The sequence below is a fragment of the Dipodomys merriami genome, unplaced genomic scaffold (assembly GCF_024711535.1).
Source record: "Dipodomys merriami isolate MVZ:Mamm:240054 unplaced genomic scaffold, mDipMer1.0.p SCAF_15, whole genome shotgun sequence".
Taxonomy (NCBI): domain Eukaryota; kingdom Metazoa; phylum Chordata; class Mammalia; order Rodentia; family Heteromyidae; genus Dipodomys; species Dipodomys merriami.
Window position 1 is genome coordinate 209833 of NW_027202826.1, and position 26004 is coordinate 235836.

General features: G+C 43.2%; 2 protein-coding genes across 9 annotated transcripts in view; one reads left to right on the forward strand and one right to left on the reverse strand.

Annotated features, from left to right (window-relative positions):
• Nucleotides 1-346: 346 nt before the first annotated feature.
• On the reverse strand, nucleotides 347-22175 carry Mfsd8 (major facilitator superfamily domain containing 8). Of its 5 annotated transcripts, none has more exons than XM_070022067.1 (12): nucleotides 22069-22175; nucleotides 20135-20226; nucleotides 18090-18133; nucleotides 15974-16214; nucleotides 14423-14536; nucleotides 13955-14099; nucleotides 12499-12554; nucleotides 10865-10973; nucleotides 6985-7119; nucleotides 3358-3461; nucleotides 3018-3265; nucleotides 347-2066 (listed from the first exon to the last, which is right to left on the reverse strand). In XM_070022067.1, the coding sequence occupies exons 1-12, from the start codon at nucleotides 22131-22133 to the stop codon at nucleotides 1860-1862; spliced, it is 1560 nt and encodes a 519-aa protein (XP_069878168.1). In that variant the 5' UTR covers nucleotides 22134-22175; the 3' UTR covers nucleotides 347-1859. The 5 variants fall into 5 exon arrangements, with proteins under 5 accessions (XP_069878168.1, XP_069878170.1, XP_069878172.1 ...); XM_070022069.1 differs by having other exon boundaries at nucleotides 15974-16063; nucleotides 18029-18133; XM_070022071.1 differs by lacking the exon at nucleotides 22069-22175 and adding an exon at nucleotides 21509-21568.
• Nucleotides 22176-22268: 93 nt separating this feature from the next.
• The window catches only part of Abhd18 (abhydrolase domain containing 18), a 32109-nt gene continuing 28373 nt past the window's right edge, over nucleotides 22269-26004 (forward strand). Inside the window, exon 1 of one of the 4 annotated variants that reach the window (XM_070022077.1) lies at nucleotides 22269-22492. The gene's annotated coding sequence lies outside the window, so the exon portion shown is untranslated. Of the gene's footprint in view, nucleotides 22493-23813; nucleotides 23926-26004 lie in introns of those variants that run through there. The other 3 variants (XM_070022073.1, XM_070022075.1, XM_070022074.1) reach the window with 3 other exon arrangements.

A 26004-nucleotide genomic window follows, 5' to 3' on the forward strand; every position in this document is an offset into this window, starting at 1 on the left:
TTTAATATAACTTCAGAAAGCCTTTCTAATAAGGAGAATGAAATTTGAGTTACCAAATACAGTGGTCATAAAGTAAAATAGGGCTCCTTACACCCCAGTTTATTGTAGTCATATATATATTAAGTGTGTGTCAGTCCTGGGGCTTGAACTCAGGGCCTGGGCACTATCCCTGAGCTTCTTTAGCTCAAGACTAGCACTCTACCACTTGAGCCACAGTGCCACTTCCAGCTTTTTCAGTTTATGTGATACCCAGGGCTTCATGCGTTCTAGACAAGCACTCTACCACTAAGCCACATTCCCAGTTCCTCAAACAAGTCTTTAAAGCAAAAATATAAATGATGTGTGATATGCTGTGCTTTTTTATTGGCTTCCCCATTTTTCAGATGTATTCAGAGTCATGGACAAAATGGGCAATAGTTTTGGCATTTTTGGGTGTGTAAATAATGTACATTTGTTTTAATTAACGTATATATTTTGTATTTATTTTTGTAGCACCAGTGTCTGATGAAACATGTTTGCAATGTACTTTGTAAAAAATGATAAATATGTTTATCTTTTGATTCAATAAATATTTTGAAGTACTAAAAATTGCTTTTAAATTACATTAATTTAAAATTTTAGTTTTGTTAATTAAATATTAAGTATTCTGAAAGTGATGTTACTTAAATAGGACAGCCTAATATTTCTGATGGTGTGTATACCAGAAGGTTTTGGAACTATTTCTATTAAGTAGGCAAGTATACAATCACCATTCCTGAGCAATTTTTTGGGAAGGGTTTTGCCTAAGCAAATAAGTTGCATATTTAATTTTTTAAAAGCCTAATAGAAAAATGGAGAAGGTAGTGGATAGTTTGAAAGGAAGAAATCCATATGATAAAAAATACAGAAACAGTATAATCTCATTAATGGTGAGGAAATGCAAAATTAAACCAAGAGAATCATTACTGTTATCAGAGTTGGTAAAATGAAAACAAAAACCCTAATGTGTCAGGGCACAGTAGATTATGCCTGTCATCCTCCCTACTCTGTAGGCTGAGATCAGGAAAACTGCTCTTTGAGGCCAGCCCAAGTGAGTTTGAGAGATGCCCCATTTCAATCACTTAAACATCTCAGCATCGTACAGTAAGGGAGGAAAAATAGAATCCCTGTCTAGGTCAGCCCGGGGGTAATGCAAGCCTCTATTTGAAAAACACCAGAAGCAAAAGAGGATCCAAGCATGGCTTAAGTAGTAGAGCGCCTGCGCACAAGACCCCGAATTTAACCTCCATCTTACTTAATTTGTGCTAGTCCAGGAGCTTGAACTCAGGCTCTAAGTAATGCTTTTTTTTTTTTTTTTGCTTAAGGCTAGTGCTTGACTTACTTGAGCCACAGTTCCACTTCTAACTTGGCTGGCTAACTGGAGATGAAGAGTTCACATCCCAGGCTTGTCTTCAAATTGTGGCCCTCCTATCTAAGCCTCATGGGTAGGATTACAGGCACCAGCCATAGGCTTCTGCTGCTTTACGTTTTGTATTTCAAAATGCAATATCTGCAGACTGGCACAGAGTTTGTCTAGCAGACTTACAACTAGGAAAGGCCACACAGCAAGTGCTTTTCCCTATCTTGGCTTACTTTTTTTTTTTTTGTCAGTCGTGGAGCTTGAACTCTGGGCTTGGGCACTATCCCTGGAGCTCTTCAGCTCAAAGCTAGCGCTCTACCACTTGAGCCACAGCGCCACTTCCGGTTTTCTGGTGGTTAATTGGAGATAAGAGTCTGACAGACTTTGCTGCCAGGGCTGGCTTTGAACTGCAATCCTCAGATCTCAGCCTCTTGAGCAGCTAAGGGTTATAGGTGTGAGCCACTGGCACCCAACTCTTGGCTTACTCTTGAATCCCCCCATGCCTCACAGAAAAGGCAACAAGTCTTTTGTATACCACTCCCAGGAGGGTGATGGTGAGTACCACTATTCCGCACACAAGGCTGAATGCCCATCGTGGTCCCAAGTAAGTATACACGTGGCTGATGAACACAGGCCCAAGAATCCTTGCTCCGCTTCCAGAAGCTGTTAGCCAGCCCATGTACACACCCTGGTTATCCGGTGGGGTTGGGGAGAAGGGACAGAAAAGTATTAAGAGTTTAGTTAGTTTAATGCTGCTATTATCAAACTGGCTAACATAATCACTTTTTCTATACTATTTAAGACAAAATGCCTCTCAATAAAAAACGTATTTCAAAGCCAGGTGTCTGCAGTCCTAGCACTCAAGAGTCTGAGGCAGGAGGATGATGAGTTCCAGGCCAACCTGGATTACATAGCAAGACCCTACTTCAAACACTTCAGTGAGTACGTAAGCCTATATCACAGTCAAAGAAAAATAATTCAAGGACAGAGTGGGAAGGTGGCTCAGTGAGAGCATGCTTGCCTAGCATGCATGAAGCCCTGGGTTCCATTCCTCAGACCACATAAACTGAAAAAAGCAGAAGAGGTCTGTGGCTCAAGTGGGAGAGCGCTAGCCTTGAGCAAAAGAAGCTCAGGGACAGTGCTCAGCCCAGAGCTCAAGCCCCAGAACAAAATTCAGTGAAAATGACTTTAAGCTCAGGATCACTGAGTTCAACACACGTTTAAGTTGTATCCAGTATGCATTATCATGCAAGCACTGCAAAAATTATTTTTCCTGTATTCCTGGCACCAGGGAGGTTGATGAAGGGGAGAGGTGGAGGTCAGCGAGACTCCACAGCAAGTTCCTAGCTAGCCTGGACGACAGCAAGAGCTTGTCTCAAAAACAAGGTTGGTTTTCAACTTTAAAATGCTAAACATGATTAAAAAAATCCCTCTGCCTGGGGACTGGAGGCTTGGCTCAGGTTATAGATTACCCGCCAATGAGCACGAGCAAAAGCATCGGATAACCCAGAATTTGAGTTCTGGTCTCAGACCAAAAAAAAATCCTCTGTCTGTGTAAAAAAAATAGAGGATGGTAGCAAGAAATGTAAGTTCTACAAGTCTACTTCACATAACTTCTCAACTTTCAGGAAAAGGGTACCTGAGGTCTGGGTCCTATGATTTTCGAATACAGTGTGTACGACATGACATTGCAGGCTGGGTAGCCTATGCCCAGCAGCCCAGCTGAGGTGAGGAGCTGGGCCAGATGGATCACCGGGGTATACAGGCACCAGGCTTGCTCAACGGGGCAGCCAGTTGGTGGTTCATTCTGACGTTCGCTGGCAGATTTCCAAAGACCAATAATAGTTTCCCCAAAGGTAGTATTAGGAACTGAATTATTATGTAAATCTGTAAAAACAAAACCGTACAATGAACAACTTGTTAGTTTACATAATAACAAGACCAAATAACGGGTTAATGTCAGAAATGTATGGCTGTACCTTCCCATTGTATTTTAGGCAATTGACTTCCCCAAGGTAACAGGATAAGGAAGCCTGCCAGTACAACTGTGAGTCCTCCCAGTAGAACAGCACGCTCTCCAATCCTGTTCAAGAACAAAAACCAATTTTTAAATGAAATAATATAACAGCTCTATTACTTTTGTAGCTTAAAAAATAACTTGTTTGATACATATACATAATCACAACACAAGTGCTTTCTAATAGTTATTATAAAGGTGATATACAGAGGGGTTGCAGTTATAAAAGTCAGGTAAAGAGTACATTTCTTTTTGGACAATGTCACCTTTTTCCTCCCTGTTTCCCAGTGAATGTTAAATATAATTCCCTACTAAAAGCAACCAAAGCCACTTGTGATGGTGCATACCTATAATCCCAACATCTAGGTAGGGAGAGGCAGGAGGATCAGAGTTCAAGGCTGGCCTGAGCAACATAATTGACACTGTCTCAAAATAAATAATTATTTAAAAAAAAAGCCCAAAGGCTATGGACATAGCTCAGTAGTAGGCAATGTAGCATGCACAGGCCCTGAGTTCAATTCCTAGCATAATGGTACACACCTGTAATTACAGTGTATTTAGGAGACTGAGACAGGAGGATTGGGCCAGCCTGGCTACACAGGATTTTGAGACCAGCCTGGGCTACACAGACAGTGCCAAACAATGAAAACAAAACCTGAGTCTCTCTGAAAAATCACTAATTGATTTATTTATTGGTTGGTTGGTCATGGGGCTTGAACTCGGGGTGGTGCTGTCCCTAAGTTCTTCAGCTCAAGGCAAGTGCTCTACCACTTGAGCCATAGCACTTCTGGTTAATTGGCGATAAGAGTATCACAGACTTTCCTGCCCAGGCTGGCTTTGAACTGAGATTCTCAGATCTCAGCCTCCTGAGTAGCTAGAATTAAGGCATGAGCCACCAGTGCCCAACTTAGTTAATTTCTTTTTATATCAAGAAACAAAATATATATCTTAGGTCATGACTGTTAGCTAAGAAAAAAAGGGGCTAAGCTGATTTTTAAAAACTGGTCAAGTGTGACAATGTTAAAACAAAAAAACCAGGTGCCAGTGGCCCATGCCTGTCATCCTAGCTACTCAGGAGGCTGAGATCTGAGAAACGCAGTTCAAAGCCAGCCTGGACAGGAAAGTCTGTGAGACTCTTTATCTCCAATTAACCACCAGAAAACCGGAAGTGGTGTTGCAGCTCAACTGGTAGAGCACTTGCCTTAAGCTGAAGAGCACAGGGATACCAAGCCCAGAGTTAAAGACCCACGGCCAAAAAAAAAAAAAAATGTGAACACCAGAAAAAGAACTAAGAGAGCAGGGCAAATGTATAGGATGAACCCTGGCTACACACTGAGTTCCAGGCTACCCTGTGCTACAAATGACAGTCCCTCAACCGCCTCCCCCCACCCCAAAAAAAGGGACCAGTACAATGTCTCACACCAGTAATCCTAGCTACTTAGGAGGCAGAGGGGATTCAAGTCCAGCCCAAGCAAAAAGTTCATAACCAATAGCTAGGATGATGGTAAACATCAACTGTCCCTCAGCCATAGTGGGAAGTGAAAACAGGATCATGATCCAGGCTGGCCTGAGCAAAAAGCAAAATACTATCTCAAAAACAGCCGGAGCAAAAAGACCGGAGCCATGGCTAATGTATTACACTGCCTGCTTAGCAATTGCGAATCGAAGTCAAACCCCATGGTGCCTCTCCTAAAAAGGTAAGGATGTAGCACAGTGGTAGTATGTTTGTTAGTAAATATGAGGCTGTGGGTTCCATTGCCAGTAACAAAAATGAAAAGACATGAGACTGAACTGAAATATACTAGTTTTATAATCTAGGAGTTGACATTCTCTTATAGTTAGTGCTTGGGAATGAACCCAGGGCCCTGCTCTTGCTAGACAAGTTCTCTACTACTTGGGCCATATACCCCCAAGTCCTACTTGAAGCAGTTCTCTGCTTCACAGTCACCTCCTCAGAATTTAACTTTGTCATGATGATGATAAAGTGTTTATAAATTGAAAACTTTAAAGTTCTAGAGTAAGTTCAGTAATTTTATAAGACAGCATCTTCGTAGCTTAGGCTGGTCAGGAACTCATGACCATCCTTGTCTCTTACCTCTGGAGTAATTGAGTAATCTTTTGTATTGCCTTTTTTTGTTGTTGTTGCTCACAGGACTTGAATTCAGGGCCTGAGTGCTGTCCTGAGCTTTGTACTCAAGGCTCAAACTCTAACACTTCTAGCCACAAAGCCATTTCCAGTTTAGCTGGAGATAAGAGCCTCACGGACTTTCCTACCTGGGCTGGCTTCTTTTTTTTTTTTTTTGGTTGGTCATGGGGCTTGAACTCTGGGCTTGGGCCTGTCACTGTGCTCTTTAGCTCAAGACGAGCACTACCACTTCAGCCACAGCACCACTTCCAGTTTTCTAGTGGTTTAGTGGAGATAAGGGTCTCATGGTCTCTCCTGCCCAGGCTGGCTTTGAACCACGATCCTCAAATCTCAGCCTCCTGAGTAGCTAGGATGACAAGCGTCCAGTCATTGTTTTGTTTTTTTGACACAGGACCCCATTAACCCAGGAGGGCAGGCCTACTGCTCCCAAGTAGCTGGGGTACAAGTGTCTATTATAATTTCAGTTTGGTAATCTTAACCAGAATCGTCAAATTTAACACAGTGGTTGCAAAGCATATATTACCATATACAAGGACATTATTTTAGAAATGCTTTTCAAGAACCATAAGGGGCTAGGAATGTGGCTTAGTGATAGAGTGCTTGCCTATGAAGCCCTGGGTTCCATTCCTCAGTACCATTTAAACAGAAAAAGCCCGGAAGTGGTACTGTGGCTCAAGTAGTGGAGTGCTAACCTTGAGCAAAAGAAGCTCAGGGACTGGCCAAAAAAAAAAAAAAGAAAGAGAGAGAAACATAAAATATAAAAGATATGAGACAAGTATTCCCTATTTAAGATACTTTGCTTTATCAAAGACATGCTACGGAATATATGAATGGCATGTAATCTCAATAAATACACCTCCCTCTGCAAACTTCCTTTTTTTTTTTTTGTAATTGAACTTGATGGCTAGGCACTGTCCCTGAGCTGTTGTGCTCGATTAGTGCTCTACCACTTTGAGCCACAGCTCCACTCTGTTTTTCTAGTGGTTAACTGGAGGTGAGAGCCTCATGGACTTTCCTGCCTAGGCTGGCTTCAAACCTCAATCCTCAAAACTCAGTCTCCTGAGCAGCTAGGATGGCAGCAATGGTTATAAACTTTCAAGGACTGAAACATACATAAAGGAAAAGCTTTAAATTATTTTTAATACATTTACAATGTTAGCTTTATTTCATATTTTTTTTTAAATATAGATTTGATCTGGGGTCAGGGACTCACGTGCAGAAACATCCATGAGACTCTTCTCTAATTAATCACACACACAAAAGCCAGAAGTGGAACTGTGGCTCAAGTGGTAGAGCACTAACCTTGAGCACAAAAAGCAGCTCAGGGACAGTGCCCAAGCCCCAGGACTGTCACGTGCACATGCACGTGCACACACACACACACACACACACACCCAAAATAAACTATAGATCTGAAACAAATCCAAAAGCATTTTAACTTACGTTTTTGAAAGTAATTTAACTCCCATGAAAATAACAACTGCTTCAACTCCAAGAGCAGCAAGTATTATTCCACCATACAGCACAGCCTGCTCCTGGGTCCAGCCGTACATATCCATGGTCAAAGGAGTCAGTATCCTAAGAAAAACAAAAAATAAATTATTATCTTATTAAATTCTGTGACTTAAAATTGAGTATAAAGATGAATAATGCCTACCCATTTGAGGATTTACATCTAACAGTGACAATGGCCTATTTTGAACTCTGCTTGGGCAGTCCCTGAGGTCCCTTATACTCAAGGCAAAAGTAAATTTTAAAAGCTACCATCTTTTCAAATCAGAATGGTTTCGGTATTTCTGAGAGCCCCTCTGTGGTAGGCTTTGTTCTCCCTGTTAAGGAAGTGAGCCTGTTTCTAGCTGCTCAGCACGGCTTCTCTTAGCCAGCAGATTGTTTTCACCGAAATTCCCATGTACTAGGGGAAAAGGTTGAAAGGGTGATATCAAGATGTGTTGTGCTTATAAATGGTAACTCCTTTGTACGACTATTCAAAAGTAATATAAATAATAAACATGCTGCTAAACTTTTCTAAAGTAAATACACTTCGAACTCATCTCTTTTCAATGCAATAATGCATTAATGTTAATAGAATCTATTGAATTTTTTTTGTCTCTTATCCCTATCTTTGAATGTGTATATTTTTCTCCCTCACTCTCTTTTCCTTTATATGATTGTCTCCTTCCTTGACAGAGTTTTTTTTTCCCCTCTATTCTGCCATCTTCTGTTAAATAGCTACAAAATGAAATCATTTTTATTTTCTGGTGCCCATCCTGGGGCTTGAACTCAGGGCCTGGATGCTGTCCCTGAGCTTCTTTTATGGAAGGCTAGCACCCTAACACTTGAGCCACAACTCTACTTCCAGCTTTCTAATAGCCAGGATTACACCAGTACCTAGCCCAAAAATGGAAATTTTATTTAAAATATTCTTTTTTTTTTTTTTTTTTTTTTTGGGTCCAGTCGTGGGGCCTGAACTCTGGGCCTGGGCACTGTCCCTCAGCTCTTCAGCTCAAGGCAAGCACTCTACCATTTGAGCCACAGTGCCACTTCCGGCTTTTTTTTTCCGGCTTACGTGGTACTGAGGAATCGAACCCAGGGCCTCATGCATGCAAGGCAAGCGCTCTACTACTGAGCCACCTTCCCAGCCCTATTTAAGATATTCTTTAAAAAGAAAAAGCCAGATGCAAGGGCTCATGCCTGTACTCCTGGCTACTCAGGAGGCTGAGATCTGAAGATCACAGTTCAGAGCCAGCCTGGGCAGAAAAGTCCCTGTGAGCCCACTCAAAAACTGGAAGTGGCACTGTGGCTAGCAATACTGCAGATTACCTTTTAAAAAACTAGATATTTATTTCCATCCACTATTTTCAACTCTTTACTGGTCCATCCACGCTAGTATAATAAATCAAGGTGAATGGGAACTGTGAGGTAGTTTTGGGGAAAAAAAGGTAAGTCTTCAATTTGAGAAAAGAAAATACCTTGGAGGCTAGGAATGTGGTTTTGTGGTAGAGGGCTTGCCTAGCATAAATGAAGCCCTCGATTGGTTACCACATACACAGAAGAAGCTGGAAATGGCACTGTGGTTCAAGTGGTAACTTGCTAGCCTTGAGCAAAAGCAGCTCAGGGACATTGGCCAGGCCCTGAAGTCAAGCCCCAGGACTAGCAAAATAAAAAAAAATACCTTGGATTGGAGTCATAGCTCAGTTGGTAGAGTGCCATCCAATGAGCAAAGCATCAGGTTCTGAGTTGGAGTGCTAGTCAGGAAACAAAAATAAGAAAAAAAAAAAAAAAAAGCCCAAAGAAACAGATGGGATCTTCTGGGGGAAAAATATTAGTGCTTAGAGTCCTTTTTTTTTTTGGTCAGTTGTGGGGCTTGAACTTTGGGCCTGGGCTCTGTCCCTGAGATCTTTTGCTCATGGCTAGTGCTCTATCACTTGGCGCCACAGCACCACTTCCAGTTTTCTGGTGGCTAATTAGAGATGAGTCTCATCGACTTTCCTGCCTGGGCTGGATTTAAACCACAATCCTCAGATCTTAGCCTCCTGAGAAGCTAGGCTGGAGATAAAACATTTGCTAGGTGTCAGGGTCTCATGCTTTAATTCTGCTCAGGAGGCTGAGGATCATAGTTCAAAGCTAGCCTGGGCAAAAAAGACCATGAGAATCTTACCTCCAATTAGCTTACTAAAAAGCCAGAAATGACATTGTGGCTGTAAGTGGTAGAGCACTAGCCTTGAGCAAAAAAGCTCAGAGACAGTGTTTAGGCCCTGAGTTTAAGCCCCATGACCACAAAACAAAACAAAACACTTAAAGATAGCACTAGCGTATGATCTAGAAATTCCACTTCTATGTATATGTACAAAAATAATTAAAGAGCTAGGAATGTGGTTTAGTGGCTTAGAGTGCTTGCCTAGCACACATGAAGCTGTGGGTTCCTTAGTAACATATACAGGAAAAGCCAGAAGAGGCGCTGTGGCTCACTCAAGTGGTAGAGTGCTAGCCTTGAGCAAAATAAGCTCAGGGACAGCTCAGGCCGAGTTCAAGCCCCAGGACTAGAAAAAAAAAAAAAAAAAGAATTAAAAGACAAGACTCGAATGTTAGAACAGCATTCTTGAAAATAGTCAAAAGTGAAAACCACCAAAGTGTTAACAAATAAATGGTCAAATAAAAAAGTGGTTTAGGGCTGGGAAGGTGGCTCAGTGGGAGAGTGCTTGCCTTGCATGCATGAGGCCCTGGGTTCGATTCTTCAGCACCACATAAGCAGAAAAAGCCGGAAGTGGCACTGTGGCTCAAGTGGTAGAGTGCTAGCCTTGAGCTGAAGAGCTGAGGGACAGCGCCCAGGACCAGAATTCAGGCCCACAACCGACAAAAAAAAAAAAAAAACAACCCAAAAAACAACAAAAAAAAAGGTTTATACTTACTATGAAATATTACCTGCCCTAGTTAGGAAATTCTGATATATATAATAACAGGATGAAACTTAAAAACATGATAAGTGAAATAAAGCAGACACCAAAGAAAAATCCGGTATGATACAATTTGTATGTGGTACTTGCATAGGCATAGTATATATATAGAAGCAGCAGGCTGGACACAGGTCAGCAGGGCTGTGGGCAAGGCAGAGGTGGGGTGGATCATTATTGAATGGATATGGACCTTCTGTTGGGGAAGATGAAAATGTTCTGGAAATGTATGTGGGTCATAGTTGTACCACACTGTACCTGTATCTAATTCCACTGAATTAGATTGATACTTAAAATGGAAATTTTATGTTATGTGTACTTTTGAACAATAAACCATTACCCCCAAAATAAGGTAAGCTGAAGCACTTAATACTTTAATAATTCTGAAAAATACATAAAAGTGCTACAATATGTTGGTAAGCGAATTGTCCAAATGATATCATAGTCTATGTAAGTGTAACAGTTGCAAAACACGTGTTTGAAAAAAATAAACTGAAGATCTGGCAGTGGTTACTTCCACAGAAAGTTATGGATGTCGAAGTGTAATATTTGGGGTTTTTATAATAAGAATGCACTTCTGTATTTTTAAAATAAATCAAAGGGCTATCTGATAAAGGTAATGAAGCCTTCACAAGGTTATTAATTTTGTAATACACTTGTTTTTTTCTTTTCAGAATCAGAATTTAAATAGAGCTAAAATTTTCAGATTGAGTCCAATATACATAAGAAATTATGTCACCTAAAGCTAATTACATTATAATACAATTTATGCTTTCAATATCATATCAATAAAAATATGCTTTATATATCTACATAAATAACAGCAGATTTAGAAACAGGTTAACAATCTGATTTGGGTAAGTAAAACTTACGTTTCAAAAAGGGCAAAAATAAATAGAACCACAAAAAACAGGACATTAGTGGCCACAACTGCAACTTGATCAATATTTCTTTGGAGAATGTGAGGTTCATCTGTACTTGCTATAAGAAAAAAGAAGAAAAAAACATATATCATTTTTCTCATGATGCTAAGATAGTATGGAAATTTCTCACAAATTCTGTGAATAAACAATCACTTTGAGGTTTCTTTTTTTAGTGTGTATGCCAATCCTGGGACTTGAATTTAGGACCTGGGCACTGTCCCTGAACTTTTGTGCTCAAGGCTTGGTCTTCTACTATTTGAGCTACAGCTCCATTTCTGGCTTTTTTTGGTAGTTAACTGGAGATTAAAGGTCTCATGGACTTTCCTGACTAGGCTGGCTGCAAACTATGATCCTCAGATCTCAGCTTCCTGAGTAGTTAGGATTATAAGTATGAGTCAAGGGTGCCTGGCACTTTTAGGTTTCAAAGTTTAAAAGTAACAAGATTTAGGGGCTGGGAAGGTGGCTCAGTGGTAGAGTGCTTGCCTTGAGCTGAAGAGCTGAGGGGCAGCACCCAGGCCCAGAGTTCAGGCCCTACAACCAACAAAAAAAATAAAATAAAAAGTATGCAAGATTCTGCTGGGAAGGTGGCTCAGTGGTAGAGCACTTGCTTTGCATGTATGAGGCGCTGGGCTCGATTCCTCATCACCACATAAGCAAAAAGAAAAAAGCTGGAAGTGGCGCTGTGGCTCAAGTGGTAGAGCGCTAGCCTTGAGCTGAAGAGCTGAGAGGGACAGCATCCAGGCCCAGAGTTCAGGCCCCACAACCAGACTTCCCCCTCCCCCCCCAAAAAAAAAAGTTTGCAAGATTCTATTTCAACTAATTTAATATTTATTATTATAATTAAGGATATTAAGAACTGCTTGAAATAGAAAAGATACACTTGGAACAAAGTTACTGCACTCCAAAGATCTAAAAGGACAGGCACGGGTGGCTCATGTCATCCAGCTACTCAGGAGGCTGAGATCTGAGGATCATGGTTCAAAGCCAGCTCGAGCAGGAAAATCCGTGAAACATTTCTCGCTAATAAACTGCCAGAAAACTGGAAGTGGTGCTGTGGCTCAAGTGGTAGAGTGCTAGCTTTGAGCTGGAGAGTTCAGGGACAGCACCCAGGCCCAGAGTTCAAGCCCCACGACCAAAAAAAAAAGCAAAGATCTCAAAGGTTCTAGGGTAGTGGATCCCTGAAAATAAGACAAGTTAATTTTTTTTTGCGTGGGGAGGCAGTACTATGGATTTGAACTCAGGGCCTCCCAAGTTACTAGGAAGGTGCTCTACACTCCAGCCCTTGTGTTTTTCAAAGACAGTCTTAAATGCAGGCCCTATTACTTCTGCCTTCTGTATAGCTGGCATTACAAGTGTGAACCACAGGTATGCTTGGCCCAATAAATTTTTAGCAATGACTGACTGTAATTTTCCAATTATGAACACCAAATAACTGATAAGTGCAAGTTTCTTTTAAAAACCATTTACTTTTCACCCTTGAACATGTTCCCCATGCCCACTGTTTGTCCTCAGATGCCAAATCTAAATAAACATCAGACAGAATAATTACACACATTTCAATAATGTCAACAGGCTAACAGTACCTTCCTCAAAATTAGTATTTTTACACTGTTGTCCTGAGTCATTCACACGATGTTCTCTTAAAAAGAAAAATATAACATATTATAAATGTGTGGAAATCTCTATATATAACTAATGTAAGTTAATTTTTAAGGAAATATTGTATTTATACCATACTTAATATAAAACAAATGGTTTATTACTAGCATTTTTCCACATTCTAATATAGTTTAATAGCTTCTGACATTACTACTAGTATGAATTTAACTTATGAACTTAAAAAAATAAAAGAATATATATATTCCCCCCAGTAGTGAGGTTTTAATCCAAGCCTTGTACTTGCTAATGCTACCACTTCAGGCATGCCCCAACTCTTTTGATTTCAGGATACTTTTTTAGCTAGGCACCCATTTTTGTTATTGGCTGGCCCAGGCATGTTTTCTTCCTTATGGCCTTTCAATTCGATAAAGCACTCTGAAGTGACACAAACTGGCCAGAAGCCCATGGCTCCTGCCTGTAACCTTAGCTATTCAGGAGGCTGAGAACTAATGATTGTGGTTTGAAGCCAGCCCAGGCAGGAAAGTCCCAGAAACTCTTATTTCCAATAAACTACTCAGAAGTGCACTAGCCTTGAGTACAAGAAGTTTAAGGACACTGCCCAGGCCAGGACAGGAAAAACAAAACAAAAAACACACAAAGTGACAAAACTTTCCTAGTTGTTGAAACTTCTAATATACATAAAAGATACAAGTAACCTGGATATGTAAGGGAGATACTAAGCCTTTAGTCTACTTGAAATGCTGCTTTCATGGGGCTGGGAATGTGGCTTAGTGTTAAAGAGTGTTTGCCTAGCATGCATGAAGCCTTGGGTTCAATTCCTCAATACTGCATACACAGAAAAAGCTGGAAGTGGTGCTATGCCTCAGGTGGTAGAATAAAAGCCTTGAGCAAAAAAAAAGATGCTCAGGAACAGTGCCCTGAGTTCGAGCCCCAAGACTGGCAAAAAATAAAATAAAAATGTTGCTTTCATCCCATTGTCCTACTCAAAACACACAGTAAATCAAGACCAACGCTTACTCTAGTGGCTCATGTCTGCAATCCTTGCTACTCAAGAGGCTGATATCTAGAATTGCAGTTCAAAGCCAGGCCAAGCAGGAAAGTCTGAGAAACTTTTCTTTTTTGGTTACCAGGCTTGAACTCAGTGCCAGGGTGCTGTTGCTGCTGAATTTTTTGCTCAGCCTCCTGAGTAGTTAGGATTACGGGACATGAGCCACTAATATCCTGACTTGGGAAACTCTTATCTATAATTAAGCAATCATTAATTTTTAACTAAATGAGATGTGGAGCTGTGGCTAAAGTGGTAGAGCACCAGCCTTGAGCACAACAGCTAAGAAACTTCATGGGGTTATCCTTCAATAATGACATAACTTACTACATTTCACAATCTACCAAAGAAGCTTACCATATCCACCTACTTACCTTAAAATAGTAATAATCAGAATAATATTTAAAATTCCCAGGAAGGCACCAAGTAAAACCGGTGCTGTATACATGTTTATCTGCAGCTTAATTGTATCCCATGTCACACCCTTTTCTCCAATGAGTACAAAACAGGTCTGAAAAACTAATTGAAATGTACACAGATGAATATGGGAGGCACAGGCCAAATATATGCAAAAGACATCACAGAACTGGAAATAACACCATTATACATTCTCAACAGAGCCAATGGAAAAAGTTGAGATACTGATATTCATGTATACAAAAGATTTTATCTCCTGTAATTTGTATCTTTCAAATTCGTGCGTGCGCACGCACACACGTACATACACACACACACACACATTCTCATTATTCACAGGTTTTTATACTTGGGTTACATTTAACATTTTAACCTCAATGGTTTTCCTCATTCAAACCTAAGAAATACTAATTTGAGACACCTACCTGGCCCTAGAATGAAGCCTAGTGCTTGGCATGTACTTGTATTTGCCATGGACCCCGTTCTCTCCTCAAGAGAAGTAGCACCAGCAATATATGATCTGACAACTGCTACATTCCCTATAGAGAAATACAATAATCTACAGTAAAAAAAAAAAATCTTTCAATTTATAAAATTCAATGTAATTTGGTTTTAAGCATGAAAAAAATATTGGCTAACACTACTGTTTCCTCTTTATTTTTATTTTTTTTTTGTGGGTCATGGGCCTGAACTCTGGGCCTGGGCGCTATCCTTCAGCTCAAGGTGAGCATTTTACCACTTGAGTCACAGAGCTACTTCCAGCTTTTTCTGTCTATGTGGTGCTGAGTAATTGAACCCAGGGCCTTATACATGCAAGGCAAGCACTCTACCACTGAGCCACCTTCCCAGCCCGTTTCCTCTTTATGATCATACAAATAATGTAAGATATCTTTATTGGACAAATTAATGAATATAGTATTTTTTCTAAAATAAAAACTTTTTTCAATGACAATATTTTCATTTTTTAAAAGAATTTTAAAAATTAAAGCTATCAAGCTGTTTTCATCAGAAAACTGTATTTACTGAGAAAGCAAACAAATGACTGTGACAACTTTTTTTTTTTTTTTTTTTTTTTTTGGGTCCGGTCGTGGGGCTTGAACTCTGGGCCAGGGCACTGTCCCTCAGCTCTTCAGCTCAAAGCTAGCTCTCTACCACTTGAGCCACAGCGCCACTTCCAGCTTTTTTCTTTTTGCTTATGTGGTGCTGAGGAATGGAACCCAGGGCCTCAGGCATGCAAGGCAAGCGCTCTACCACTGAGCCACCTTCCCAGCCCCAACAACTTTTTTAATAGCCTACCTACACTGGGGGCTCGGATGCATGCATGTTGCTTGCTTGGCCAGCACTCTACCATTTAAGCCAATGCTGAATGTCAAACACTGGTGGTTCATGCCTGTCATCCCAGTTACTCAGAAGGCTGAGATCTCAGGATTGAGGTTCAAAGCCAGCCCAGGCGGAAAAGTCCATGAAACTACAATTAACCATCCAAAAAAGCCAGAAGTGGAGCAGAAGCTCAAGTGGTAGAGCTCCAACTTTGAGCACAAGAAGCTCAGAGGGCCAAGACCCTGAGTTCAAGCCCCAAGACCAACACACATATACACACAAAGAAATAACAATTAACAAACTCTAAAAGTATCTTCAAAAGACTGCTTAAAAGTATCAAAAACTGTCTCTTAACTACAAAAGGCTTATTGTCTAATTTATGAGCAAGAATGAAAAGAACAGAAGACTATAAGTAAATGCCAGAAATAGACAAGTTAAAGCTCTACTAAGGGGGAAGATGGCCTGAGATGGCTCCATGTAAGAATTAGAACTTAATGTCTTGAAGGATGAAGAACCATGAGAACAAAAGAGAGACCAACAGGGAACAGAGACATTATGATTAAAAGAAAACTGAGAAGGAAAGAAGTAAGAGGAGAGGGCCATAAAAGTTAGGATGAATGTGAACTGAACACAACAAGTACATGCAAATACATTACCTGCTCCGAAACCCATCAGTGCCCGAGCCATCAACATGTAGTATTTATTGTGGGCAGCTGGGACATGGACATATGCATACAGGCAATTGGCTGCCACCGAAATAAAGATGGAAACAATAAGAGGTTCTCTTCTTGGCCTATAATTAGACCATAAACCAAATAAAGGTGAAGCTACCATTTGGCCAAGACTAAATGAAGCAATAACCCAGCCCAAAAAACTTGCATCAGCTGTCTGATCAATCTGCAGAGAAAAGTACAATGTTTTAGGAACTGTTATCCAAGAAAGGACTTTGCCTTTTGACAATTATAAGACAACTGTAAACATTTATATGTACATTTTTATGTGGATATAAGCTTTCAAATCATTTGGACAACAGATTGCTACATCATGGAGAAAAACTATAATTAGCTAGGTAAGAAACTATCAAACTGTACTGTTTGCATTCCTATCAGCAAATCTTTCTAGTACTTTTGTTGAAACAATCTAATTATACTAACTACTAGGGTAAGTTAAGTAAACTCTAAACATACAACATGGAATGTTACAACATTCCATGGTAAGTATTAATGATTACAAAGACATGGAAATAAAGTTGTCTCTTGTTATCCATAGGGTACAAAAGTTGTAGGACTCCTGAAGATATCAAAATTAGCAGATCTGTAAGTCCCTTATATGAAATGTATTTGTATATAATCTATGTACACCCCCTACACATTCTCAGCCCTTTATTATAATGCCTAATACAACACAAAGGCTATGCAAGTAGATGGAATAACAAGGAAAAATCAGTCTATGTACAATTTGTACAGAAGATTTTTTTTCCTTTTGCAAATATTTTCAATCTGTAGATGAATCACAAATGTATAATCAGAGGATAAAGGTGGCCAATTATATACAGAAACCCCCAAACTGAGGTGAAGGGCAGTCAGAAAAAGCTTTTACGAGGAGGTGACACTAGAGCAAAGGCTTCAAGAATAAATAAAAGGTAGCCTTGAGCACAAAAGCTCAGGGACAGTGCCTAGGACCTAAGTTCAAGCCCCAGGAACCACACCCCCACCTCAAAAAGAAAAAAAACAAATTAGAGTTAGGAGAAAAGCCAGAAGAGCAATGTCATTAAAGCATTGAAGTTAAAAGATGGAAAGAACTACAATGTTAAACACGATGTGTATGCCACCTAAAGTAAGGGCTAAAAACTATATTAAACATAAACAGGCTGTTTTTCTTGTCATTATCCTCTAAAACACAATTTGGTTAATATTTATATATTAACACTGTACTAGGTATTACATGTGAAGCACATGAAAGATGTAAGTAGACCACATGCAGACACTGCATCATTTTATACAAAGGACCTGGGCATACGCAGATTTTGGTACCCTTTGTGGGTCCTAAAAACCAATCTGCTAGAATAGCAAGAGGCAAATACATATTATTCTTTTTTAACAATTTTTTTTTTTTTTGTCTGTCATGGGGCTTGAACTCAGAGCCTGGGTACTGTCCCTAAGCATTTTTACTCAAGGTTAGTGCCACTTTAAGCCACAGCTCCACTTGCAGTTTTCTGGCAGTTAACTGGAGATAGAGTCTCACGGACTTTTCTGTCCGGGCTGGCTTTGGACCATGATCCTCAGATCTCAGCCTCCTGAGTAGCCAGGATGACAGATATGAGCCTCAGGCACCTGGCTTTCACAATCTTTTCTGAGAACCCAAATTAATTATATGGGAAAAACATGAAATGATTCTGCATAAATATCACCTGTGCATTTTGGGAGTTTGGACTATTTCTAGTTTAGTTTCCTTTTTATTAGGAATTGGTAATAATGGGATGTAAAAGTGACTTATAAATAAAAAGTCACACACATTTTAACCTTCACAAGGCAAATTATCATTATCATGGTCTATAAAGTTTGTGAATTCTATGAGCAACACACTTTTATATCAATATTATTATTTACACAATAAAGTATATGCTAACCATTCTACTGTTTCTTTTGAGAAATTATCTGTTATTCTAGTATAAACTACAGAACATTAACGAAACTCTCTAAGATGCTTACCTATGTAAGAGTTAACTCTACTACAGTCACTTAAGAGAAGAACAGACTGAAATGCACAAACCTTGTGGAGGTATGGCCATATTGACATTATCACAATAGAAAACCCTGTGATAGGGAAAATTTCATTAGTTATGACAATAGAATTGCTACTATAGATACGATTTTTTAAAGTATATTTTAAAATATTGTGAACCTATAAATACACACATACAAATTGCCTAACTTATAAAGAAAAAGATTTTAGTTAATAGAAGAAAATACCAAATACAAAACAGCAGAAAAGGTCAGATAAGTTGATGTTAGGTGAAATGAACCCCAAGATAAGTATTCAGATGTTTTTGCTTTCATGCAATTGTTTCTAACATATTTATAAGATGATTTCTTTGTTGCTTTGTATGTCCCTCCCCCACGGTATAACCCCTGCTTTCACTGTATTTGATGTTGGTATAATTTGTGGAGGGGAAGGGAAAAAACAAATCGTTTAAATAGGGATACAGGTGGACCCATGAGATGTACACATCCTTATGTTGAAAAACGAACTTTACAACTTTGGCGAGGGGCAAGGGGGGGGCGGGGGGATGGGAAGGGGAAACAAAGGAGGAGGCAACAATGCTTGATAAGAAATGTACTCATTATCTTGCCCATGTAATTGTAACCCCTCTGTATGGTATTTTCACAATTAAAAAAAAAAACTCTATAAAGACTAATATACTAAGCCAGGCCCTGGTGGCTCATGACTATTATAATCCTAGCTACTTAGAAGCCTGGGATCTGAGGATCATGATTCAAAGCCAGCCTGGGCAGGAAAGTCTGTGAGACTCTTATCTCCAATTAACCACCAGAAAACCAGAAATGGCACTGTGGCTCAAAGTAGTAGAACCCTACCCTTGAGCATAAAGAACTCTGGGATAGCATCCAGGCACTGAGTTCAAGCCCCATGACCAACAAAAAAATAAAAATTAAAAAATTAAAAGCCAGTGCAGAGGCTCATACTTTTATCCTAGTTACTTAGAAGGCCAAGACTGGGATGACTGAAGTTCAAGGACAGAGCAGGCAAAATGTTCTCAAGATCCCATGTGAACAGTAAAAAACTGAAAATGGTGCTCTATGACTCCTTCCAGCTTCATGGGAAGCATACACAGCAGCATTGTAATCCTGGCCAGTCCAAACAAAATGTGAATCCCTACTGGAAAAATAGCAAAAAGGACTAGAGGCATGGCTCCTGCCGCACAGTGCCTAGCAATGACTAGGCATGTAGACTCCTCTAGGTCTGGAGTTCAAACTCAAATACTGCCCAAACAAAAACAGGACAGAAGCCATAGTCTAGATCTGACAGCAGACAGAAGCCAAGCCGCTGCTCCCAGGAGAAGTGACAGGAAGCTAGATGGTATCACTTCACAGGACAGTAACTCTCAGATCAGATCAGTTGGTCATTAACAAGTTACCAGAAAAGGTAGCAAACACACATCACACTGGCTCCTTAATAAAAGAAGTTCTTGGGAGAATAACTTAAGGATGTAACCATTAAGGTGGATATTTGCCAGAAGAAACATCTTTTTGAGGAGCAAGCTAGGTCCTATTTCACTGCATTTTACAAAGTAGTTGTGTGGTGGTTTATACTTATTAACAAAAGCAGTGGCCTAATGGATGGATCATGAATACAGTGTACTACTATTTAGCTTTATAAAGGAAATTCTAACACTGGTAAACTTTGAGGACATTATGTGAAATGATATGAGCTAGTCACAAAAAAGTAAAAGATTTGTGATTCCATTTTTTTTTTTTTCTTTTTGCTTATGTGGTGCTGAGGAATCAAACCCAGGGCCTCAGGCATGCAAGGCAAGCACTCTACCACTGAGCTACCTTCCCAGCCCCTGTGATTCCATTTTTGTGGTCAAATTCATAGAAATGGAAAGTAGGATAGTGTTTGCCAGGGTTGGGAAAGGAGGAAGTAAGGAGTTAATTTGATTATAATGTTTCAGTTTTGAGAGATGAAAGGTTTTATAGATTATATAGCAATGTTAATATATTTAGTACTACGGAACTAGGTATTAAATGAGTAAAGAATATTTTATAATTTTTTAAATGTGTAATTCTAAAACTTACCTACACTGCTGAGAAACATAGTAAGATATAGAACCCTAATAGATCTCCACCGGCTCTTATAGTGTTCTTCAGTTTCTGTAACATCCCATTCTCTAGATACAAAGAAGAAAAAGGTAATACAGGTGAGCATCAATAATTGAAAATCCAAAATACACTAAAATATGAAACTTTTTGAGTAATAATACTCTAAGTGGAAAGTTCTACACCTGCTCTTACATGACAAGTAGTCAAAACACAAATGTAGCCAGGTCAGTGGCTCACACTTGTAATTCTAGCAAGTCAGGAGGCTGAGATCTGAGGATCACAGTTCAAAGACAGCCCAAGCAGGAAAGTCCATGAGATTCTTATCTCCAATTAACCATCAGAAAACTGGAAGTGGCACTGTGGCTCAAGTGGTAGAGCATAAGCCTTGAGTTGAAGAACTCAAGCACTGCACCCAGGCCCAGAGTTTGAGCCCCATGACCACCACCACCAAAAAATATATATATATTGTCTAGAATTATCTTCATATATTCCAAAATTGGGAAAATCCAAAGTCTGAAACACTTTTGTTTCTAAGCACCTTAAATTTATAAGGTTGAATATAAATGTTTAAAGCATTTTTATATAGTAGTAATTTTTTCTTCTCTGAAGTCATTAAAATGAAGCTGGTAACTCCTGGCTCAGGCTGTAATCCTAACTACCAAGGAGGCTGAGAAATGAAGATCATGGTTCAAAGCCAGCTCAGGCAGGAAAGATTCTTATCTCCAAGTAGCCACCAAAAAGCTGACAGTGGCACTGCAGCTCAAGTGGCAGAGAGCTAGCTTTGAGTACAAAAGCTCTGAGACAGTGCCTAGGCCCTGAGTGCAAGCCCCAGGACTGGCACGGGATAAACCATATGACAGGCTCATCAATAATACGTTCTTTTCTGCTACACTAGTTCATCTCTGAGTAAGATTTTTTTTAAACGTTTTCACAGATTGCATTTGTGTGTCATTGTATACAATACTTGAAAGACACAAGATGGCTTTATAAAGAAAGGACAATCTGGGAAGGTGCCTCAGAGGTAGAGTGATTGCCCAGCATGCATGAAGCCCTGGGTTCCATTCCTCAGTACCAGACACAGAAAAAGCCGGGAGTGGCGCTGTGGAAAAGCACTAATCTTGCGTGAAAAAAGCTCAGGGACAGTGTCCAGGTCCTGAGTTCAAGCCCCAGGACTGGCAACAAAAAAAAAGAAGAACCGTTCGATCCTGTCTGGTCTCACTTTAAGGCACACACACAAAACAAGTCATAACTGGGAGAAGGCCAGGGAGGGGTGGGACTGTCCAAAAAGAAGCGCCCCCGCCACCTGCCTTCTGTGACCCTAACCCTCCCACGCATTACGTTTCTTTTTACTTTGCTGGTCCTGGGACGTGAGCTCGGGCGCGGGCGCGGTCCCTGAGCGCCTGGGCCAGGCGTGAGGCACAGCGCCTCTAATCGGAGAAGCGTCTCCCGGGCTTGCGGGGCCGGCTCTGAACGCCGGTCTCCAGACTCGGCCCGAGCTGCTCGGGTCTCGGGTGCGCGTCCCCGGCGCGCGGCGGCGAGCCGTGGGCTTCGGCCCGGGAGCGGCCCCCCGCGGCGTCCCGGCGGCCCCGCGGCTCCGCGCACGCGCCCGGGCGGATCCCGCGTCGGGGCCCCGGGCGCGCGCTCCCCGCTCACGGCATCCCCCCGGGGTCCGTGCGGACTCAGGCCACTGCAGACGTCCAACGCCCCGTCGGCCAGGCTGCTGTGACCCCGCACGCGGGCGCGGCGCTCCCCGACCGCTCGCGGCCACCGCCGAGCCGGAGGCCCGGGCTGCGCGGCGCTCCCGCGGCCCCACGCCGGGCGGCTCTCGGCGGCGGCGAGCAGCCCGTCTAGACCGTGCGGGAGGGCGAGGGGCGCCGGGGGACCGGGCACGGACGCCGGCGCCCGCTCACCTGCTTCCGGCTGCGAGGGGGCCTAAGAGCGGCTCCCGCTCCGCCTCGGCTCCCAGGCCCGCCATAGCTTCGGCCCCCGCGAGGTGGCGCGCGGCAACTCTCGCGACACCTGCTCGCATCTACTTCCGACGGCCTGAAGCTGTCAAAACAGGCGTGCAGCTGCGCGCGCCCCGCAGCGGGCTACCGGAAGTGGGCGGTTCCTGCCGAAAGGGGCGGGACGCTGTGCTCCCGGCGGCGTCCGACCGTTGCGTCCTCAGCCGTGGGCCGGGACCGCGCGGGAGGCGAGCGGGGCAGCCGAGCGGGGGAGCCGAGCCGCAGAGCCCGGCGGGCGCCGGACGGCCTCCGAACCCTGCGCTGTGTCTGCCCTGCCCGCCGCCCGCCCCCGAGGGGCGCCCCGGGAAGTGCGCCGTCCGCCGCGCGGCCGGTGAGTAGCGGGCCGCCCGCCGCTGCGTGCGTGTCGGCGGCGGGACGGGGCCCGGGCCCGGCCGGAGGGTCGGAGCCGGGTCCGGTACCGCGCCGGGCGGTGGCTGCGCCCGGCAAGGGCAGGTGGAGGGCGCCGCGGCCCCGGGGGCCGGGCCGGGAACCGGGCCCCTCCGCCTCGGAGCCGCCGGCCCCAGCCCCGGGCAGAGGTCACTAAAGGGCACGGCCGAGCCGCCGCGGCTCCCCGGTCTGGCCGAGGCCGCCGGCGCGGCGGGGATGCGGGGCCGGCGGTGGTCCTGACGCCAGGCCCGGCGGGGATGCGGGGATGCGGGGATGCGGGGCCGGCGGTGGTCCTGACGCCAGGCCCGGCCCGGCGGGGATGCGGGGATGCGGGGCCGGCGGTAGTCCTGACGCCAGGCCCGGCCCGGCGGGGATGCGGGGCCGGCGGGGATGCGGGGCCGGCGGTGGTCCTGACGCCAGGCCTGCCCGGCGGGGATGCGGGGCCGGCGGTGGTCCTGACGCCAGGCCTTCCCTGCGGGGATGCGGGGATGCGGGGCCGGCGGTGGTCCTGACGCCAGGCCTTCCCTGCGGGGATGCGGGGATGCGGGGCCGGCGGTGGTCCTGGCGCCAGGCCTGCCCGGCGGGGATGCGGGGATGCGGGGATGCGGGGCCGGCGGTGGTCCTGGCGCCAGGCCCGGCCCGGCGGGGATGCGGGGCCGGCGGTGGTCCTGACGCCAGGCCCGGCCCGGCGGGGATGCGGGGCCGGCGGTGGTCCTGACGCCAGGCCCGGCCCGGCGGGGATGCGGGGCCGGCGGGGATGCGGGGCCGGCGGTGGTCCTGGCGCCAGGCCCGGCCCGGCGGGGCGCAGGCTCGCAGTCAGGTCAGGGCTCCGCCAGCTCCCTGGGGTCGGGAGATGGGTGAGCTGAGCCTTTTTTCCTTTCCTCTCCCATGAGTTCCTCCGGCCGGTGGGACTGGCAGCGCCCAGGCCGAGCTGCTGTCGCTGAGTCCTGTTGTAGGCTGGTTGGGAGGTTGTGGAATTGCTGTCGTTGCTGTGTTGGCCATTTTGCCTTTACCTGAGGACCGAATCAGGCTCCTTCATTGGCCAGTAGCGAAACTTGAAATGTAGTTTCTGTTCAGAATCGTCTTCTGAAATCCAGGCCTGTCTTGTCAATTAAGTTGTTACGACTGAAAAGAACATGTAAGGTGCAAGCCGGGCACCCGTGGCCCTGGCCTCCATCCTAAACACCTCGGGAGGCTGATTTCTGAGGGTCACAGTGTGAAGCTCGCTCAGGCAGAAACTGAGGCTCTTATCTCCAGTCAACTACTAAAGAAAGAAAAACCCACAAGTGGAGCTGTGGCTCAGTGGTAGAGTGAGAAGCCCAGCAACAGGGACCCTGAGTTCAAGCCCTACAACACCCTTTCTCCTAAAGAAAAAAGGTACATAGATGGACAATCACTTTTAGCCATAATCTTGCTTTCCACTTTTAATCCCTGGAGGCTAGCACAGCTTGTAGGAAGTACAAGGAAATTTAAAGAGCATCTCATCAAAAGAACAGTTATGATAGATAGGCTAAATGAATGCTTAGTAAGTTACCTCCATTCATTGCTACAAAAGCTTCTCTGGGATGGGAAATGTCCCCAGTAAACAAAGAAAACTGAGATTAAGTAATCTCCTTGCAGTTAGACATCTGACAAGCAATGGCTTGAATTCAAGAAGCCTAGGACTCTTTTGTCTGTTGTGGGGCCTGAACTCTGGGCCTGGGCACTCTCCCTCAGCTCTTTAGCTCAAGTCTAGAGCTCTACCACTTGAACCACAGGGCCACTTCTGCCTTTTTATGCTTTTGTGGTACTGAGGAATCAAACCCAGGGCCTCATGCTTGCAAGGCAAGCACTCTACACACTGAGTCACCTTCCCAGCCCCAAGCCTAGGACTCTTGACTGTTGAGTTTGTTCTTTTTTGTTTGTTTGTTTGGTCAGTTATGGGGCCTGAACTCTAGGCCAGGGTGCTGTACCTCAGCTCTTTAGCTCAAGGCTAGCGCTCTACCACTTGAGCCATAGGACCCCTTCCAGGAATTTTTTTGCTTATGTGATGCCGAGGAACTGAACCCAAGTCCGCATGCATGCAAGGCAAGCATTCTACCACTGAGCCACTTTCCCAGCCCGTTGAATCTGTTCTTATTACCAAGTTTCTTGCAAAAAGAATTGCAGTAACTGGGTGCTGTTAGCTCACACTGCTCAAGAGGCCGAAGCTGAGGTCTGAAGATCATTGCTCTAAGCCGGCCTGCACAGGAAAGTCTGTAACTTTCATTTCCAGTCAACCAGCAAAAAGCTGAAAGTGAGGCTGTGGCACATGTGGTACTCATTATCCTTGAGCAAAAGAGCTAAGGGATGGTGCTCAGGCTCCATAGTACCAGCACAAAAGAAGACTCTATTCCCATATCTTTTAAAATGTCATAACGTATTCAATTTGATGTAGACAAAATAATTTGCTACTGCATATGTATTAAGATAAGTATTTATAGGTAAGGTGGCTTATTCCTGGTCACACTGTGTGCCTTCAAGTTATATCTTCAAATCATAAAACTCATTGAGTCTGTGTAAGACTTGTGAAATCTAAGCTCTTAAGTATTTCTTAGGAACACACAAATAGCATCCAGAGGAGGAAATGTTAGAAAAGGCAGTTTAAAAAAAGCAGTAATTTTTAAATAGCTCATCATAAAGAAAAGCTAAATTTGCAGAGTAGGTTGTTTCCTGAATGTTCTTAAAGGACATAGGGGTCTACTAACTTGTGATTAGATGATACTTGTCTGGAAGGCTACCCAGAGTAGATGGCCACACTGCTTACAAACTTCCTGCTTTTATGTTCTTCTCCAGTGTGAGAGTAAAAGGAATATACTTGTTACACAAAGATAGATTCTTAACTGTATATCTGAAGTATCTTAACCCCTTCTTAGCTGCTTAAACTTATGTTGAAGTGTCTTTGGAGATGAAGGGAAAAGTACATAGAGATTTCTTTTTTATTTCACTTATGCCTTGCCTGGTCGGGGAGGGAAGAGAGAAAGAAGTCCAGAAAATAGCAAGTTTGGTTACTTAGCTGCTACCAGAGAGATAGGAGATAATAATACCAGATGACATAATAGGTCTTGGTGTCACTGTAAAAATAGAGCTTATTTCTAGGAAAGATATTTTATACCTTGGCACTGTGTTAGCACTTCTATTTTTGTTTTGCTTTGTTTTACTCTTTCATATTGTGTATTTAAAACATCTATGTCCATTTGGCTTGGTATTTCAGAAAGGAACCTGATAAACAGAAGCTGTTGGGTGTCAGTCTAGCTTGACATAGGCTTTTAGTACCTGGCATAGCATAGAAGGTGCTTCTGACTCTTGTGGCCTAATACACAGTGAATCAAAGTAATTTGGGACAATTTTCTAGAGTAGGGCTAAAAATAATGACTAAACAATTTAGGCACATAATAGATACAGAACATTATATTTACTTACTTATTTACTTATTTA